We start from the raw sequence: 19,580 nt of genomic DNA on the forward strand, positions 1-19,580 counted from the left end.
TATATAAGTATCGTGTACGATATAAAACTCTTATTCTTCTTCTTGTATTTGGATTTGAGAGGGATATTGTTAGGTTGTCAGTTCAGCTATATGGTTACTTGCACTGTGACACAAAAAGATGCACTTCTTCTACATCACTTCGGATATACAGCTGCTAAAATGACACAGATTTTTTCTCCTGTTTGATTTTTTTTCCTCGTTTTCCCCTATTTTTTAACCACTAAAATGCTGTTTTTTCCTCTTTCTTCTATGTAGATATTTCAATAAATTTATTTATATATGTATTTTTTTAACTCATAAAAGCTTCAAGAGTCATGTACATTTTTTATTGCTACAACTGATTAAAATTTCATGTTTTTTTATATAACTCGATGCAGTTTATTTTGGTTTGAAAATACTGTTTAAATTTAGAACAAGTTTATCTTCAGTTTTTTTTATAGATTGGACGATTTTTGTTATTATTATTTTTTTATTTTTTGGCTTCGTTTTTAAGGTTAGAAAATTGTAACTTTGCCATTACACCGATGTACTGTGTACATTTTTCTTTATTTTTTAACACAATTTTACTCGTTAAATTATATATAAAAAAATTTTTTAATAATGTAGAAGCATAAAAAATGTCTGTTTTATTAATATAATAGAGTTTTCTTGAATTATTATTCTTATTATTTTAATTTTTGGCTTCGTTTTTTAAGATTTGAAAAGCGTGATTACTGTTATAGGGATGCACAATTGTTCTTCATTTTTAATTAGATTTTACTCGATAAATTATATAAAAAATATATTTTTATTAATATAGAAGCATTAGAAAAATGTTTGTTTTATTAATATAATCGCATTTTCTTGTATTATTATTATTATTTTAAATTTTTGGCTTCGTTTTTTAAGGTTAGAATAACGCAATTACCTTTACAGAGATGCGCACTTGTTCATCATCTTTAAATAGATTTTTACTTGATAAATTATAGAAAAATGTGTGTTTTTATTAATATGGTAGCATTAGCAGTTAGCTAAAATTGATAAATAACAGAAAGAAAATTAAAAATTTGATTTAAATCGACATTAATTAATTTTGAAATTACTACTATCGCTCTACACGCACACACGCATACTTGACGTTAATTTAAATGTTATTTATTTAATTTTTTTAGATTTTTTTCGCAATGATAAAGTGTAGATTCTGTTAGCTAAATGGATAAAAAAAATAACTTGGAAGAAAAACAAGAGAAAAAATGCATATCTGAAATTCCGAAACGTCCTAGGGAATCCACAAAACTTCGCTTATATATTGGTGGCCACATCAGGAAGCAGTGTGAAAGTTATGTGCACCCATATATCAAAAATTTCTCCAAATGACGTCCCAAGAAAGCAGCTGGTGTATCCAATAACATTAGACTCGGTTTCTTTTCGAAATTTGGAATTTTATGTCTCCGCTTCACCTTGGAGTGGATAGTTTAGGTTGAGGTTTTTAATCGGTCCTCTATCGTATCACAATCTCGACAAGCTTATTTCAACATGTTAGTTCTATTATGGACATGTCCATTGAAGAATGAAGACCAAAATGTAACATACTGGAGTTTAAACATCGATTTTTCTTCCTTTTTTTCTCCACTCCTGGACGTGAATGAATTTGAGTAGTAGCCTATAGAATGTCGAAATTTTTTTTTTATTTAAATTTTTCAAAACATCGCAATCATTTTACCATGAATTGTTTCGGTTAAAGTTTGAATAATATAAAAATTCAGCATAGGTATTCATTGGTAGAATTGATTTAATGCTTTAGTTGAAAACGAAATACTTACATTCTACGCGATATAGATTCTCAACTGGTAGCTCGCGCTCCCTTGAGAAGATGCGAGCTGGATAATGTCCTAATTTTTCCAGTATAACGTGGAGTATTAAAGTAGAAAACATTGAGAAATTGCCTTCCAGACATTCTTACTCGAAAAAAAGGTCATCTTTCTAAATGTATTTTTTATTCAACACAAATCTGGATGCCAGCATCCCTCATCGCTAAACATCTACTTCACTTATACCTGTTATCTGTTTATTCCAATTCGTTTAATCAGATTAAATTAAGTCACTTATCACAATTTAATTGCTCTTTGTTGACATTTTTCATGTCTAACCACATCACTTTTAGATAATTGTTTGTCATCCGATGTTTAGTTATTCATGAGGCTATCATTTTTCACGTTTAATTGTTGAAGTGACAACGTTTTTATCACATAAACAAGCAGAGTTAATGTTGATATCCAATCATTAAACAGCGATATCTTTATTGATGCAAACATTTTGGCTTGTTGGAAACTTATCTTACAGATAACGTTATTTTTATCTGCATTTTTCTATAGTTTATAATATTATATCAGCTTATAAAATTATACAAGAAGAATTTTATATATCTAAAGTAATAACTCGTACCAAAAATAAACATGATTCTTATTGAGTAAACAAATAGAATTGACTGAAAATTTGCAATCGTGCAATACAACATCGTAAACAATGTAGTAAAATAGTATCGAACACGGAAGAAGATACCCAAAAATATCTAAATTTCGCTCTATATATGATCAATAATACGATTTATAAAGATAATTCAGCATCCCTTCTATACAGAAATATATTCTATCTTATCTCTTCTACGACTTTTCATGAATTAAAACTGCTTAAACTTCATTATGCATTAAGAGGTACTCGAAAAATCGAACAAGCAGCATTCTAAAATGCTACGTTCACACTAAACGTTTTCTGAGGATATAATTTAAGAAAAAAAAAGGAAAAAAATATGTGAATCGAACTGTGTGAAGGTCATAAAAAAATTCCCGATCATTTATATCGAACATTATCATTATGTCGTCACTATAAACTTGATAAAGTGGAGTAATTTCCACTTTCTGAGACATTAGATTCACTTTACTCCATGCCAGATCGATTTGTATGCGGTAATTTTCAGTTTTAAAATTATAAAATTATATCCGGATGTTTAAAAAGTTAAAGATTTAATACGCCTTATTGATTTGTTTGATTAAATTATCACGCTAGAAGTGATGCGACCACAACTGAAGAAGTTTACACCCTCGCGTTATAGCGTAAGGCCTCATTCGACGGAGGGGAAGGGCCTGTTATAGCTTAATCTAGCCTAAACTCAGCAATATAGTAACTTAGTTTGAGCGATAATTTAACGTGGAAGCGACAGAGGATGCGAATTTTCTTAATAATTTATTAGCTGATATTTGTTTATAGCAAATAATTAGCATAAAGTAAAATGATGTAGAGTTCTTTCACCTTCTAACTACTGAGTTTGAAAGTTAAAAATAACTCGTTCTATAAATAAATTATTGCGAATTACCAGTTCAACCAACACGATTCAATAAAGATACAATTTCAAGCTGGAAACCGAGGAAGACACATGTTACTGTTCAGGCCAAGTTTCCACCCAAATATAGCTTCTATCGTCGATCAATCATCTTTACCCCCTCACCCCAAGTGCAATATCATCTCTTTTTTTTCTTTCTTTTTTTTTTCTTATACGAAAGAGGGCAGACATCCTGCCACACGTTCGTAGATCGAGTGAAATTTGATTTATTTTTATTATTTTTTTGGGGTAGCCTTTTTTTCAGTTTGTTTAGTATAAAAATTGTTTATTTCCTGTATAAATTGTTGATATTTTTTTAAATTTTATACATATATATTTTAATTAAAATAATTTTTACATTAATTCGGTTTACATCATTATAATAATGGAAAAATTCACTTAAAATTTATTAAAATCAATTAATTTTACTTACAAACGTATCTATCTTCATTTGTTATGCGAATAACAATGAGGATATTGATTTTCTATACATATATATCATATATTTTTAATAAAATTAAATTTTTTTATGCTGTTATACAGCTGTAAAAATGTATATTTATTTATTTTTTTAGGGAAAACCTTAATTAATTAACCTTATTTTTATATACTCTTCAGCCTAATATTCTGACGCGTTATATTATTTTATTCATGTTATAACGTCTTTATAAATATATATATATATATATATATAACATCATATACGTGTAAATATATTAGTATATTAAGTTACATCCTCTAGAGTCGTGTCTCTCAATCAGTAGGACGCGATTCCCTGGGGGTCATCAACTTTATTTATGTGCAATGTCACGGTCTTGTAGCGTAGAGAAGAAAGTTATCAATTCAAAAATGAAAGATATATCAAGAGAGGAAAGCTGTTTATATATAAAATTATTAAATTTAAGTAGTGAAATTTATAAAAACTGATAAAAAAATCACTTCTTAAAGAGAATTCTTTGTTAAAAAACCGATTTAACTCTTGATTTTTCGGGTCTAGAATCACCATGTCGATTTTTCAATAATGAATTTATTGATGTAGTTATTAAATTTTTCATTTAATAAGGGGGCTAAAATGATCAATTCGTTACAAAAATCGGATCGACTCGTTAATGGGAGTTTAGTTAAGGATGTGTCTGATGCGTTAAATATAAAAATATAGCCTCATCTACGTCACACAAGAGCATGTATTTTGGCATATAAGACAGGGCTGCGTGTATATTTATTATTTTCCTAAATATAAATACAATATTTACGTGTAAATAAAACGATATTTCGATTACTCTACCAGGCAATTTCTTAGTATACAACAAGTACAAACAGAGCAGCACTGGATAAACAATATTTATCGAATGGAAAAGTGGCAGACGAAGAGGAAAAGGTGTCATAAATAACGACATTTAATGGTTTTGTCGATATATCTTAAGATAGAGTGAAGAGGATCATTTAATCACCGTTAAACTTCAAAAAATCTTTTACTAATAACCAGCAAGAGGATAAGAAGAAGGAAGAAAGTTAGAGTAGAATTATGTAAATTGCTTATTTTTAATCAACTTTCATGTTTCTTTTAAAAGATGTAGGATAAAGAAGAGTATGGCTATCTCCATCCTTGACAGCTGGGACGCCACTTCATAGCAGAGGCCTCATCGACTGGCTGATACATCTGTTCAGTATCAGAAGATGGGATTCGGATTGCAACGCTTGAGATAAGTTGCGGCAAGCTAAGATTACAGGAAATAGATGAGTAGAGGTAAAATCCTCTCTTTACCTCTGTGTGGACGTTTCCTAAAATCACCCTTGGGAGTAGAAGCACCATCCTCAGTCCAAACAGTTAGTGTAGCACAAAGGATTGTCTTTTCTGATTGACAGAGCGCATTTGATAAGAAAATATAAAGGATTCTAGACTGCATTTGTCTTTTTCAATAGGACAACTTTATAAAATTGTTCTCTTATTTGCTTGGCCCACTTTTTTTATAGAGATTTAATCGACTTTGATTATTAATATACTAGATTTTTAATATGGAAGTCACTTCTTTGGTTAAATAAATACGGCAGCATCCGAGATGATGTTTGCATTAAAAATATAAGATTTTATATTAAAAAATGTAAAAATATTTTAAAAAAATACATTTTTAGACCTAAAATCTTCGAAAATCTTATATATTTATGTTTAGTTCATGCTTTATGCAATTGTGAGTAATGCTTTAACATAGAATTACGCTCGATGTATCAATATAAAAAGTGGTTTTTTTAACTTATTAAATATAAATTTTTATTTAAAATATGTTATAAATTAGTAAATTGATTACTAAATTAATATTTTTAATTTTAACGCTTAAAGCAATTTTATAAATCAGGTAAGGCCTTCTCTTTCCTTATCTTTATACAATTGGAATCAATACAATTGGAGTGATTTAACCTTATTTTTTAAAAATATGGATGCATTAAAAATTATAATTAATTATTTAAAATTAAATAATATAATATAATAAAATTGCATAAATTATATTTAATTCTAATTTTTTTAGTGGTGGAGATAACGTGATTGGAGTCACTATATTAACATGAATATTGTCACAGTGATAAAAATATTTTTGTTAAAACAGAATATTTTTTATCTTTAGAAACAGGATAAATTAATAAATAAATTCCTAAAATAGTACAATTTATAAAATTATGAATGCCACTATCTCACTTTGCTTTTCTCAGAAGTACAGTCAATGTGATTCATTACGGTCATCTAAATATATATATTTTCCTTGAAAAATGTAAAAATTTCTATAATTAATAAGAAAATAAATTAATAAATGAATTTTTAAAGTATATAAAACTATAAAATTACATATTTAGCTATTATCACTCCATATCTAAAGCACGAGAAACGAGATGAATGATGCGAGATAAATATGGAAACAGCTACAAAAATAGAAAAAACAAAAGATATTTTTTATAAAGAAAAATAAATTAAATATAAATAAATGTTTAAATTGAATAAAACATTCAAAAAAAATTGCATCTATCATGATTTTCTAATAAGGGAAATTAAAGGAAACAGCATCGGATAGTAATTATTTTAATGTCGAAGTTGCTTCATGCGATGTCAAATACATCAGCACGAAGCCAATGTTTTACTTAAAAGCTGTGAAAATTCCATAATTAACAAGAAAATAAATTAATAAATAAATTTTTAAAGTATATAAAACTATAAAATTTTTAAATATTTAGCTATTATCACTCCATATCTGAAGCACCAGAAACGAGTTGAATGATGCAAGTTGATGCAAGATAAACGTAGAAACAACTACAAAAATAGAAAGAACAAAAGATATTTTTTATAAAGAAAAATAAATTAAATATAAATAAATGTTTAAATCGAATAAAACATTCAAAAAATTGCATCTATCACGATTTTCTAGTAAAGGAAACAGCATCGGATCGTAATTATTTTAATGTAGAAGTTGCTTCATGCGATGAATAAATACATCAGCATGGAGTCAATATTTTTCTTGGAGGAAAATGGTTTCCTTTTTTTTTCTATTTTTTCATAACTCGGCATGCTTACCGGTTAAATAAATAAGAACGATTGTCATTCAATACTGTGGACGTGTTCTACAACCAAAGTATTGGAAAAGAGAGATTCCGTTCGCTTTCTAACTGATGTCGATGTATTTACAACAGGATCTCATCGACCAAAGCAAAGTATAGAATGGTAGAAACTGGAAAGGAATTCGCATCAATTTACTTTCTGCGTCTAGATATACAGATATATATTATGGTTTGTGTTGTTGGAGAATTTTCGAATCAATTGGTCTTTAAATAAAGAAAATAATAAAATAAAATAAAATAAAATAAAAAAATAGTAAAGGAAGAATCTCATTTTCGCTAGATTTAACTTTTAAGAAGAAGTCAATTTAAGGTTTTCCTGACATTTTCTTTATTTTTATTTTACTTTTTCGTGTATCGAGTTTATTATTTTGCGTGACAAATGTTGATAGGGGGGTGTTGTGGCGAATACTTTCGACTTTGCATGATTGCACGAATGTACTGGCTGTGATCGAATGCTGAATTATTCTGTATTATAAAGGAATGTTTTATATAATAGTAAACTTTTATTTTATCGTTGATGTATTATTTTAAATTGGTTTCTTTGTAATGTGTATTCTTTAGATGGGTGCATTGTACTCGGGTGTTTTAAATCTCGTATGTACAAGCGTTAAACTTATATTTACTACTGGAAATTATAATTTTTAAATGAATTTTATGATTAAATTCCTAAATTATAAATTTTAAAAGCTAACCTATGCTAATTCATCTGAATAATTTATAATTTTGCCCTCTCCAATTATCTTAAATATTAGATGTGCATTTATCATTTTAATCTCACAATCTCACTAAAATACTAAAAAAATAATTGTATAATATAGGCTAATAGATTTTTATAATAATTAAACTACTCTTCTAATTTCCATCATATAAATTCAATTTTGCATATTAATTTACTAGACTTTATAGGATGAGAAATGGCCTAACCATAGCCATAATTACAGTATATCTAACTCAGAACCATAACCATAGCTTCAACATAATCATAATTATCGTATAATTAAATATTTAACCATAATTTAATTATAATTATATTTAATTTCTATATAAAATTATAAATAATTTTCTATATTTTAACCTAAAAAGATATTTTTTTACAATGATATTGAATCTTTTATTTTAGATTATCTTCATGCGATATAATATTTATACCGTTGTTTCTATATACTCTCGAGCAAAATTAAATAAGAAAAATATAAATATTTTAAATTGATTTCTATGTATCTAAGGAATAAAGTAGAATTTCTTAGACGTGTACAATTCTCACTAGTACAATTTTCACACTCATTTACATTTTACATTACTTAAATTATGATGAAAGTTAAGGAATATAAGCATTAAATGGCTTAAAAGTAATAAAAATTGTATATATATTTTTAATATTTTTAATTAAATAATTCAATTAATATAATTCGTATAATAATTATCCATTATACACGTTATCAAATTAGTATACAGCATATACAGTCAGAGCTTGATTAGAGTTAATAATGTTATGATAAATCATGAGTGACATTTAGCAGCATATATCATGAAGTATAAATTAATAAATATGTTTATTATATACACATTTATGCCTTAAAAACGTGTATAAATTTATAAAAATGCACAAATCCTTACTAGAAGTGAGGCGATTGGAGAAGAAATGCTAATGGTGAGTATAAAAAAATGGCATATTTTTTTATGTAACTGGAAGACTTGTCATTTATTCAATTAAGAAATATGTAAATGCTTGTTAAACATAAATCTAAACCAACTTATAATATTGCATTATCAGCACCTATTTCACTTAATGAATAACTGCAGTCTTTAATGATTTACAGAGTGCTATCTGAATTGATGTTACTCATGTTAGATTAAAAGTAATTAGCAAAGCAACATTGTAGATAGCTTACTTAGCACAAATTAATAAATGTCACATGTTTACGATCGTTTAACGAGATGGAGTGCAAATAAACGAAAGAACAAACCAACAAAATCTCTGGAGAAAGTATTTATATTATTGGAAATTAATTATTAATGATAAGTTTTCAATTCATGTTTCACTATTTACTAACCTTGCTGTATATTATTTTGTAAAGCTATAATCTAGTTATTTATAAGCTTTAATGTAGGGTAAATATATAATAATGTTAGGAAAATATGTTTATTTGTCATTAAATACTTCCAGATATTTAAGGAGATGGATAGCATCCAAGATTATCTATTAATTCTCATCTCATCTTCCTCATCTCTAGTTGTTTACTATGATTAACATAACATTTTAAAGATTGTGGAGAGGAAGAAAAGGAACAAATATATTTAAAAAAATAAAGTATAAGACGAGAAAATTTATTTTAAAAAGAGAATAATAGAGAAAATAACTGTTAGCGAATAACCAGATGAAGAAAGCGAATAGTAGTTGAAACAATAGGGAGAAAAGCCTAACACGAAGCTTGAATAAATAGTATAGTACGTGTTACAGATAGAATAGAGAGAGGTGAATCTACTGCCTGTTCTATCTGTTACACGTTCCACGTTAGAGAAGATAAAACTGAAAGAATGGAGTGAAGAACTGATGGAACAAAGCAAAGAATTGATGCAAGAAAGAAAAGAGAGAGAGAATAAAATAATCCAAATAACAGTCGGTAAAGCATAATAAAGTGAATCAAAGATTTAAGAGGTAAAGAATAAGAAAACAGTAAGGTAGAAACTAATATAAAAGCTTAAAACATATCTATATAAAACGAAAGATAAATTACGAGTCAGTAGAAGAGAGACAAATCGTTCCAAATTTCAAACTTTTAAGAAAACGTATATAAATCGTTTAAAAAATATATAAATTAAATCTTAATTATCGTTCCGTCGGGATAAGTATCATAGTTTAAATTTCATCGCCATACGAGTAATTAGCCAAAGCGATAATCATCATGCTCATGTTAGAGAGAGAGGAGAGGAGGTGTAGTAGACGTGTAGAAGGTAACATTCCAAGCATTAAATTTTCGTAGCCATTCAAATGGTGGAGGAAATCGCAGTAACACTAACGACCGCACTCTTAGCCAAGGTGCCACACGACAAAACACCCCTCTTTACTGCGCTAGCTGCTAACATAGCGGGCATTCCAGAACGAGGTTAACTTCTACCTCCTGTACAGTGCGCTGGAGTCCGAGTCGGCGCCGTGTCAAACTTGCCATCGGCGCCGAATACCGAGCTTGTACGGTTGGCTACTACTATATATACACAGCACAACCACGCCGTGCTACACATCGGAGCGCTTGACTCAACTCTCGCTACCACATCTGCCAACTTATCAACATAACGCGGCTGTCTCTCTTCATTAAAACTTTATAAATACATAAAACCTATTTAAGAAAGTTTAGAAAACAAGCTTTAATTATTAAAAAGAAACAAAAAATTTTTTCAAATTAAATTATGAAAATTCTACTCGACTTACAATGAAGTGACCAGACTACTTTTTTATATTCTCTCTCTCTCTCTCCCATCTTAAACTGACTGTCCATGGCATTGAAGATAGAATACGGGGAAGAGAAAGATGAATGCGTTCAACCAGTCGAAACAACGACCAGGAGGAGGAGAAGGAGTGTCTACCTATTGCTTACTTTATTGGTTTTGGGTGTTCTGGTGCTCGTCTTCCTACTTGTGACAGGAACTGTTGTTTACCTTCAATGTAAGTTTTTAAAATAATTATGTCTTTAGTTATAGTTTGGTTAAGTTTACACGCGAATTACTAAGTTAGGATGGGTCTTAAATGGTTAAAGAAACTTTAATTACACACGGGATTAAGTCCTGTGTCGTTTACTTATACATTTAAGCGTGTAAAATTGAGTGTAGTCGATGCGTAGCTTGGAAATAAAGAAGGGAATCAAGATTGAAACAGCTTTGTTACGAAGCCAGCACGTCTAATTGAGTCGTTAGAGTGTCCGCACACCTCTACAGAACAAACTGACCCAGAATCTAACACAGATGTGACCGGTCAATCTCTGATACACAAATAGCATCCTTTGCTACTGTAGTAATAAAATTTCATTAAGGAGGAATTATTTTTTTTTCTTCCCCTTATGTAATAATATAAAATAGCATTAATTCTCTTCATCTTGTAATTTTTTTAGTAACAACTAATCGATGAAAAGATGTCATCGACAAATGTTGAAAATAAAAATAAGTAATCTAAAGTAAATGTAAATTTGTATTAATGTTCCTTCTGCAACTTGGGATATGAAAATTAAATTTACCAAAGATTGGAAAGAAGTAAAAAGGAAAAAAAATAAATATATAAATGTAAATTTATAATTTCTTTTTCATGTCAAAATAAGTTAAAATTAATAACTTATCCGATTTTTAATGGATTTTTAAGGGACGATGAGCAGCAGAAGGATGCTGGAGATGAGAAGGAAATTTAGTTTTAAATCTGAATTTATTTTTATACATATAATTTTTGATAAATTAAATAATTAAAATCGTGTCTTTCTGTACTCGTTTTCCTTTCTGTGGTTTGATTTTAAATGTTCTTGACTCATAAATATATTAATTTGGCATAAAATAGTAGTTTCGAGTCAGAATGGGAAGGACTAAAATTAATGGATGATGTTGAGTTGAGTAGTATTACTCAATTATTAAATAAGATGGGTATAATTGGAATATGTAGTAATACTCTGGCATTAAATTATATTAATATGCAGTAATAAAGTGATGAGGAAGATTGAAAATGATCAAATTCTCATCTCTTTCTGCATCTCTGTCTCTACTTTTAAGTAAAAATTACATATAGAATTCATGCTTATATATAAAAATCCAAACATTATCTGATTTATTTCAATGCATTTTTATCGTTATGACAATTACCAGAATCGATAATGTAAAAAATGCATGAGAAATTACAGATATCTATTTTTAATATCCTAAACGAATGCAGAGTTGAGTATAGAACCGCATTGGGTGATAGAATAGCATATTTTTCGAGTTTTAAAGCTACGAGACCAACCTAAATATTGTTTTATTCCTGAAAAGAGAAGAAGCGGAGTTGTTTATAACCCACCAAGATGATTGACTGTGATCGTCATGCTCTCCTTTCTCGATAACCCATCCAGTTATTTTCCGACTCGGTCCAAAACTTAATGCAGACACATGTTCTCCGCCGATAAGCAACCGAGCAGTTGACGTATTTTTTTTCTTCCATCTCCTCCTCCTCCTCTTCTTCAGCTTTTACGGATCCCAGATTCTCGTTTCATCCGCATCATCCCAACCGGCATTTTGACGTCTTGTCGTTTCCTTTGCAGATAGGGGGCATCCTTTTCCGTGTTCGTATCCATCGATAGTGGATAGCTCTCTTCTCCTTTCGTTTAAAGATGACATTTCATCTTCTCCTTGACAGATGATATTCTAAAACGATTCGAATTAAACGATTAAATAGAATTTCTACATCCCACTATAAAGTTAATTAAATTAAATTTTAACTGTCAAATGCCAGTTGAGATAGCAAACACCTGTTCAGTTTAGAGTGGAAAGAATGAAGCTGTCTTCACTCGACTCCTTTCGAGTGTTTTAACTTAATGCATTCTTCCTCCTCTTATAGGAGTAGGATTTGATTTATTACCTTTTTACACAACGTGGACGCCTTGGGTCAAACCATATCCTTTGCCTCATTAGTCTGTCTGCTAGCCTGTTACCTCATAACGTATATCTGCCTTGAGACCTCATATTTCTCCAAGTTAAATCGTACGTCGAAATCTAATAAGGAGCCTCTTCTTTACCGATCTATTTTTCATGTATAACTACTTGTTTTTTTAAAAGCTGCAGAAGAACGATCGTGCAGAATTTGATTTGCTTCGCTATTTATAATTGATGATGAAGATATCGAATGTGCTCGACTTTTTAGTTAGCACACGAGTGATGAAATTTCACTTAAAAAAAAATCAATTTTCTTCGTCTCTTTCTCTCTGTATCCGTAAAAAAGGAGAAACTTTTTTAATTGGGGAAAGAAGTGCTGCTTACTTGTATAATATTTTTCGTATATTAAAGCGCCGGATGGAGAAATTAATTCCAGAATTTGTATCCATCTAAACGATGTTAGAGTAGAAGAATTTAGTATAAAGGCTCCGTCGAGGGTTTATTAAGAGGATTCTGTAACATTTCTCTATCATTAGCACCTTTTACAATCAGAAAATACACATTAGTAACCTTATATTTAAGTAAAGGACATCTATTCAATTCACAACCGTCTAATTACTGTCTCGTTAACAAGCGCTTTAAAATTCTATTAAAAAGAGAATTTCGGTCGATAAAATTTGAAAGCATAACAAATTGGTTAGATGTATTAAGAAAACGTAAACCTTTGAGAATCTTCGTAAATATCCAGTTTCGAGTTTAAAGCTTAGTAGATGCTCAGGTTATGAAAAATACTGTGAGAGAACGCGATGAAAAATTCACATCTCTACTAATGACATTAGCTACAGTACTGCATTTCCTGTGTTTATGGTGAGTAAGTCCACTATGTAATTAGTGCACTCGCAAAAGAACTCGAATCTTTAATTAAGGGGCATTAAGCCCTGTAATTTATGTACTGCTCAAATTAGCGTGAAATTTTAGAACTAGTCATTGTCTAGAACGAATTTGCTTTGTTTGGCACCCTGTACAGATCCAACCGTCCTCGTTTTATTAAGAAACAATACAATATTTATTAATTTCTCTCGCCTCAATATCGTTTTTCCCACTTGATACTCTCCATTGTAGCTATCTCCTGCCAAAAATTTATAATTTAGAAACCATAAATAAATTATCATTAAAATCAACCATGCATATTTAGTTTGTTAAATATTAACGGATATAATTATTAGCAAAATTAGATTATAATAGAATTTATTATTAATTTTTTATCTTGATTAAAAATCAGAACTATTTTTTAAATGAGTCTTTCCCGCGTGGCTTTGATGTCGTGCAGTGAAGCCACCACTTAATTTTTTTCCCTTTTTTTAAAAAAAAGCTATTTAAAACTGTTTTTATGGTTTTAAATTATATTATTTTTATCTAAAATTAATACTTTAAGTTAAAAAAATTATTTCGAATAACTTGCTTGATAAGGATCAAAAAATTTAATAACATTTTTTAATAATAACCTATCCCTCATGGCTTGACTGATGTTAAAGATAGTAATTTATCTTTTTAAAATACTAAAAATTAATTTAAGATTATAACTCTATAAATGAAGTATAAAATGTTTTAAATTGAAAGCTTTAGGCAAAAATAATACACAAATTAATAGAATCTTTAACAGAAATAACTAAAATAAAAATGTAATTATGTTGATTCGTCTTCTCCTTACGATTCACTTGTCGTGCAGAGAAGCCGACCTTTTACTACTAAAACTCATTTAGAAATTATAATTTTATAAATTAAAAATTTGTTTTTTAAAAATAATTTCGTTTTCTTATTATAATAATTTAATTCTGAAGCAATAATAAAAATTTTAAATAAATAACTCAACAAAATTTTAAAATAACTTGTTTATAATGTATACATATTAGTACTGTCATGCACATTTATACAGCTAAATTAAATGTAAAATGAAGTTAAGAGTTGAAGAAACGGATTAACTGGAAATGAAACTTTCAAGAAGACAGAATAACAAACCTATAATTGTCACCGTAGTAGTGGCTTTCATGGCAGGCGATAAATAATAAATTAACTATGATATCTCCTTAAAGATTCTTTTTTATCAGTTATCCAGCAGCAAATTTTTCTTTTTATAAAAGTATTTAGTGTAAAAAAAACCTTATTTTCTAGATCATCAGTAAGGTGGATATGCTGCTTACTTGGCACATTGCTCAGTATTTCTACATTCCTTAGCAGAAGTGTGATTTATATTATCACGTGAATATACTGCCGAGTCAGCCTTGGAGAAAGAACTGACTTAAAATCCAGAAAGGCGTTAAAAAATGTCTTTTAAATTTAATGGAAACATATTGGGAGATTCTGCAGATTGTCTGTTCAAAATGTGTTTTCTTTTTAATAACAGAATTGCTTCACCTATACTAAATTGATGCGGAAGAGCAGAAAGAGAGAGAAAGAGAGAAAAGAGTAAAAGAGAGAGGAGAGAACAGGAAAGGGAAAAAAACAGCGTATATCTTGGAGTTTATTCCGATTTGAAGTTTTAAAAATAGAAATGGAGCAATCTTCTTTTTACTCAAAACTTCGTATAATATATAAAAGCTAAAAATACACGATGTCGTCCATTGACGCAAAAATGTGCCAATGGTGCAATTTCTAAACGAGGTTGTCGTATTATTCGTGAAGAGGCGCAGTTAGGTAATTGTGTTTTCATTACCCCTCTCTCGTAATAACGTCTAGCAAAATTACCATCATTACTCTACAGTGTCGAGCACGCAGAAATTAATTGTAGCATCCAGACAATTTCCTCTAGTGAACAGGTGCTCCCCAAATCTCTGTCGTTTTTCCTTTTAGAAATACTGCAGCCTCGTCAGATGCAGCTGTTGGTTCTGACTCGACAAACGACATCGAATAGGGGAGTTTTCTTTCTAAACGAACAATGATTTGTCTCCTAACTTAAGTATTCATTTTATTATACTATTTCTGACCTTACATCTACAGTAACAAAAACCACAAGTCATGCTACAAGTGATGTTTGAATGGAGACATCACGCAATACAGCAAAATGTTTTCTTGTTTACGTGATCTGCCCTTATAATTCATATATCTGTCTATAGATGAAATTTCGTAATCCTCCTATTGTTCTACCTTTTTTATTCTTCTCTGCCCTTCCTTTTCTCTAATGAAACTAGGCGTTGTCTATACTTTACTTCTTTAGCATTAAATTCTAAAATTTGTGTACATAGCAAAGTAGTTGTTTGCGTGTTGAAGTCGATAAAAAAAGTAGCTTCGACTAAAGTCACTTTTTATCTTCTGTAACTTTACTATAGCAGCACATTATTTACTTCTCTCTAAGGGGCCGTTATTGCCTGTTTGTTTCCGTCATTATTGATAAGTGGATAACTATCATGAGCCCTTACTATCATGGCAACAAATTTTTCTGTTTTTCCAACCTAAGATAGGTCACAAGACATTGCCAGCTTCTATAATTTTAAAATGATTTCATATAAAATTTATCAAAATTTAAAATGCAACAAGTTTAAGTAGCTTGTAAGCAATTAAGGAGTAAAATTCAAGCGCAAACTTTGCACTTTTCTCGATTAATACGAATCCCTCAGTAAAGCTAATATTTGACAAGAGTGTAATCCTCCCGAGGCTATTTTCAGAGAAAGCCATTTACTACGCACTGTACAAGCTATTGTGGTATTATAATGGCTATTTTATAGTACAGAACACTTACTAAATTGAAAATATTTTAAAATTTTCAAGATGATATTTCACGGTTATACGCTAATCGATTCAATTAAAAGTATCCAAACGGGGATTAATTTGTAGTGAATGGTAAAATGCAAGCAGAATTAATCCTTTCGTACCACTTTCGGTGCTTTATTTAATTAAAGTTGAAGATTAGGTTAAAATCTTTGCATTATTCTCTCGCTTTATCTACTTTAACCATCATTAGACGAGAGTTGCTGATTGATATTCTTACCAAGATAAATTTGTTATCTGACGAGAGGATTAATTGGGATTTTTCAGATTTTCTTAAAGTATCAACGAAACTGCAACAAAGTTAACTTCATAATTTTCATAACAGAAAACAGAAATTGCATCTGTAAAAGCGCAACACCATTGAAACTACAAGTTTTTACAAAATTACAGTGCAATGAATAAAACATTTCTCACCAATTAAAACAGTAAAAAATAAAGAAAAAATCTCACTTAAATAAGTAATGCAAAAAGTCGGATAAATAAAGAAAAAAGCAATAGAAGAATATATTTTTTTTTCTTAAAAAAATCACAAGGTATCTCAGCTTTTTAACCCGTGGAGAATAGGGATGACGAAGAGAAATCTTTATTCAAAACTGTGCAGGACAAACAAGTATTGTCACATGGCGCAACTTTAACAAAAGAAAATAATCCCAAGTTGCTGGAAAACTTCAACAATTGGAATCTGTTTGGTGCAAGAGAGTCGGTGCTACGAAAGCCGTAAAAATCTCTATCGATCCTTAGTGAATTGTGAATTCACGTATGAGCGATCATTCGAACGGTTTCGTTTTTTTCCTCTACTTTTATTTTTTTTATTGGCATTCATTGAACTATAAAACCTTAGCAATGACCTTTCGAATAATAATTTAACAGCCTCTTTTATCTATATCGAGTGTTATAAACAGCATATATCACGGATTCGCTCTCACTCCACTCCAGAAAAATCATGTACCACGCTATTGCAAAAGTAAATATCGACAATCTACTTTTAATTGACGCAGTTTGTAAAGTAAATGCTGTTGTCTGGGTGATGTAATCTGTTCTTCTGGATGGAAATATTTACTTCGATCTTAATAAGATTTCCTGACTTTGGAAAGTACCGACTATAGATCTAATGCTATTTCTGTTAGATCTCTTGAAGTGATTTGCTCCTCTCATCGTTCTTGCTGACGTCTTCACCTTCTTAATTGGAGTAAAAAAAGAAGTAATGTTTGATATTTTTATGCCAGATTTAAATTTAACTCTTTTTAAAAAAATTTAATTATAGACTGAATCGGTACAATTATTTTTTTTTTCCTTTTTTACTACTACTCCTCCTGCTCCTCCTCCTCCTCTATACCTTTGCCAAAATGTTAACTACAATTCAGGTTGCTGGCGATGTTAAAGTGGTTTTTTATAATTAATTAATAGGTGAAAATTCAATTTTATTCTATTTAGTTAAAGAATAACTAGATTTAAAACGAAATTAAATAAACCTTTGTACTATTCTTTGCTATATTTAAAAAAAATCGTAAGTAAACTTTGTTTGATTGGTACAAAAATTAAATTTATAAAAAATAGCTCTTAAGATAAATTGTTTAGAAAATTTATAAACAGTTTTATCAAAAATTTTTAAAAATAAATCATCTTTTCATAAGCTACTAAAGCGTGCTTAATTTAATCATAATTGTGTTTAAAAATGTGTGTGCATATAATTAAAGAAACATGAATCTCTCCATCATCTTTCCTTCATAATTGCTATTAAATATCTACATAAAACGATTATTATAACAAATATCCGGTTTCAACACTCCGTAGGGAGAAGGTAAACATGTCAGAGTCGTAGCAGCCTGTTGCATGGTCCCCTAGAGCATACGGTTTGTAGTATAAACTGCCCATCAGCCACACGTCCCCTGTGGCATCGCTGACATATCATTGTCACCTATATAAACCATCCTCTATTCAATATTGCAGTTCTTGTTTCAAGCTCCTTTCGATAAACAAAACAAGTTAAAAATAGACACCATCCTTCAAGTGTCAATGAACGAAGAGCAAAGTAAATCTTGTTCTACCAATTTAAAAAAAAAATGAAAAAAGTGCTATTTTTTTCTTCTTGAAGAATAATAGAAGACGTTCATTATTAATTCAGAATTTTCTGTATTTTCCTAAAATAATTTCACAGTGTTAATAAGAACCAGGAGCTGTTTCCCCTCCACATATTTTATTTATATTTTTCTTTCATGTGAAATTTTTTTTTACTTTCCCTTGCATTACTGTCTTAATTGGTTGTTCTGCAAGATTTTTTCTCTTCCTCCCTCCCTCCCTTTCACTCTTTACTAAATACAATCGTATTAAAGACGATTCCTCTCCCCCTCTTTAAATTATGCGCATTTTAAATGGCATGTTTTAATTATCTTATTATTTGACGATTAATTAATTAATTATGAGGAATCTCCTCTTGTTACTGTGGTAGCACCTCTCGGATAACAGAAAACGATCGCATCTCTATGAGTATCGATTCTGGATTCGGTTGTAGCTACAGCAACAACACTCATAAAAACCAATAAGTTAATGAAGATATTAAACAAAAAAAAAATTTGGTGGGGTAGCTAGAAGAACCGTTAGGCACGTGACTGCGGTGACGTCATGCCTCATTAAGCGGGAGGTAAGTACTACATTAGAAACAAAGATCCACACCCAGATTTCCTATATCGTTTCTAACAACGTAATGCTCGTCGTTTGACGTAATGAACTGACGCAATGGGATCGATTGAATTTCAATATTATATATGTGTATTTATATATATATGTATGTGGTAGCAGCAATTTATATTTTTATCACGTTATGAGCAGTAGAATGATAAAAAGTAAAGAAATTCCGAGGAATTTCACACTTGAGTGGCGTCTTTGAGTAATTTAAAATCAAAGCGATCATTCGTTAATTTGAATTTAAATTAGCCAATTGTAATTAAGATCGTTAATATTAAATTCAAATTGACTTTTATATGAAGTTTTAAATCTTAAAATTTTTAATTTACTATAAACTTACTATAAAAATACTGTACTACGTTTCTAATATAAACTTATATTAGGAACGTAGTATTTTTATTTGTTTAGTTTGTTAATTCGCGGTCTTAAATAAATCAAGTCATTTGTAAATTCTATTATCGTCGAGTTTAAATTTAAACTAACCAATAAGAGCAAACAATGAAAATTTAGATAAATTAAACAGACTAAAATAAAAAGGATAATAAAAGAAAACTGTAAGGACGAA

At 29.5% G+C, this 19,580-nt stretch overlaps 1 protein-coding gene across 4 annotated transcripts in view; it reads left to right on the forward strand.

Moving 5' to 3' along the window:
* The first annotated feature begins 10,187 nt into the window (after positions 1 to 10,187).
* Positions 10,188 to 19,580, forward strand: part of LOC111626228 (agrin-like) — a 148,320-nt gene continuing 138,927 nt past the window's right edge. For all 4 annotated transcript variants that reach the window (XM_023369534.1, XM_023369535.1, XM_023369536.1 and 1 more), the window contains exon 1: positions 10,188 to 10,625. In XM_023369534.1, coding sequence (XP_023225302.1) covers positions 10,457 to 10,625 — 169 coding nt within the window. In that variant the 5' untranslated portion in view covers positions 10,188 to 10,456. The remainder of the gene's footprint in view (positions 10,626 to 19,580) is intronic.

The sequence above is a fragment of the Centruroides sculpturatus genome, unplaced genomic scaffold (assembly GCF_000671375.1).
Source record: "Centruroides sculpturatus isolate CEXI.00-Female unplaced genomic scaffold, Cexi_2.0 scaffold410, whole genome shotgun sequence".
Taxonomy (NCBI): Eukaryota; Metazoa; Arthropoda; class Arachnida; order Scorpiones; family Buthidae; genus Centruroides; species Centruroides sculpturatus.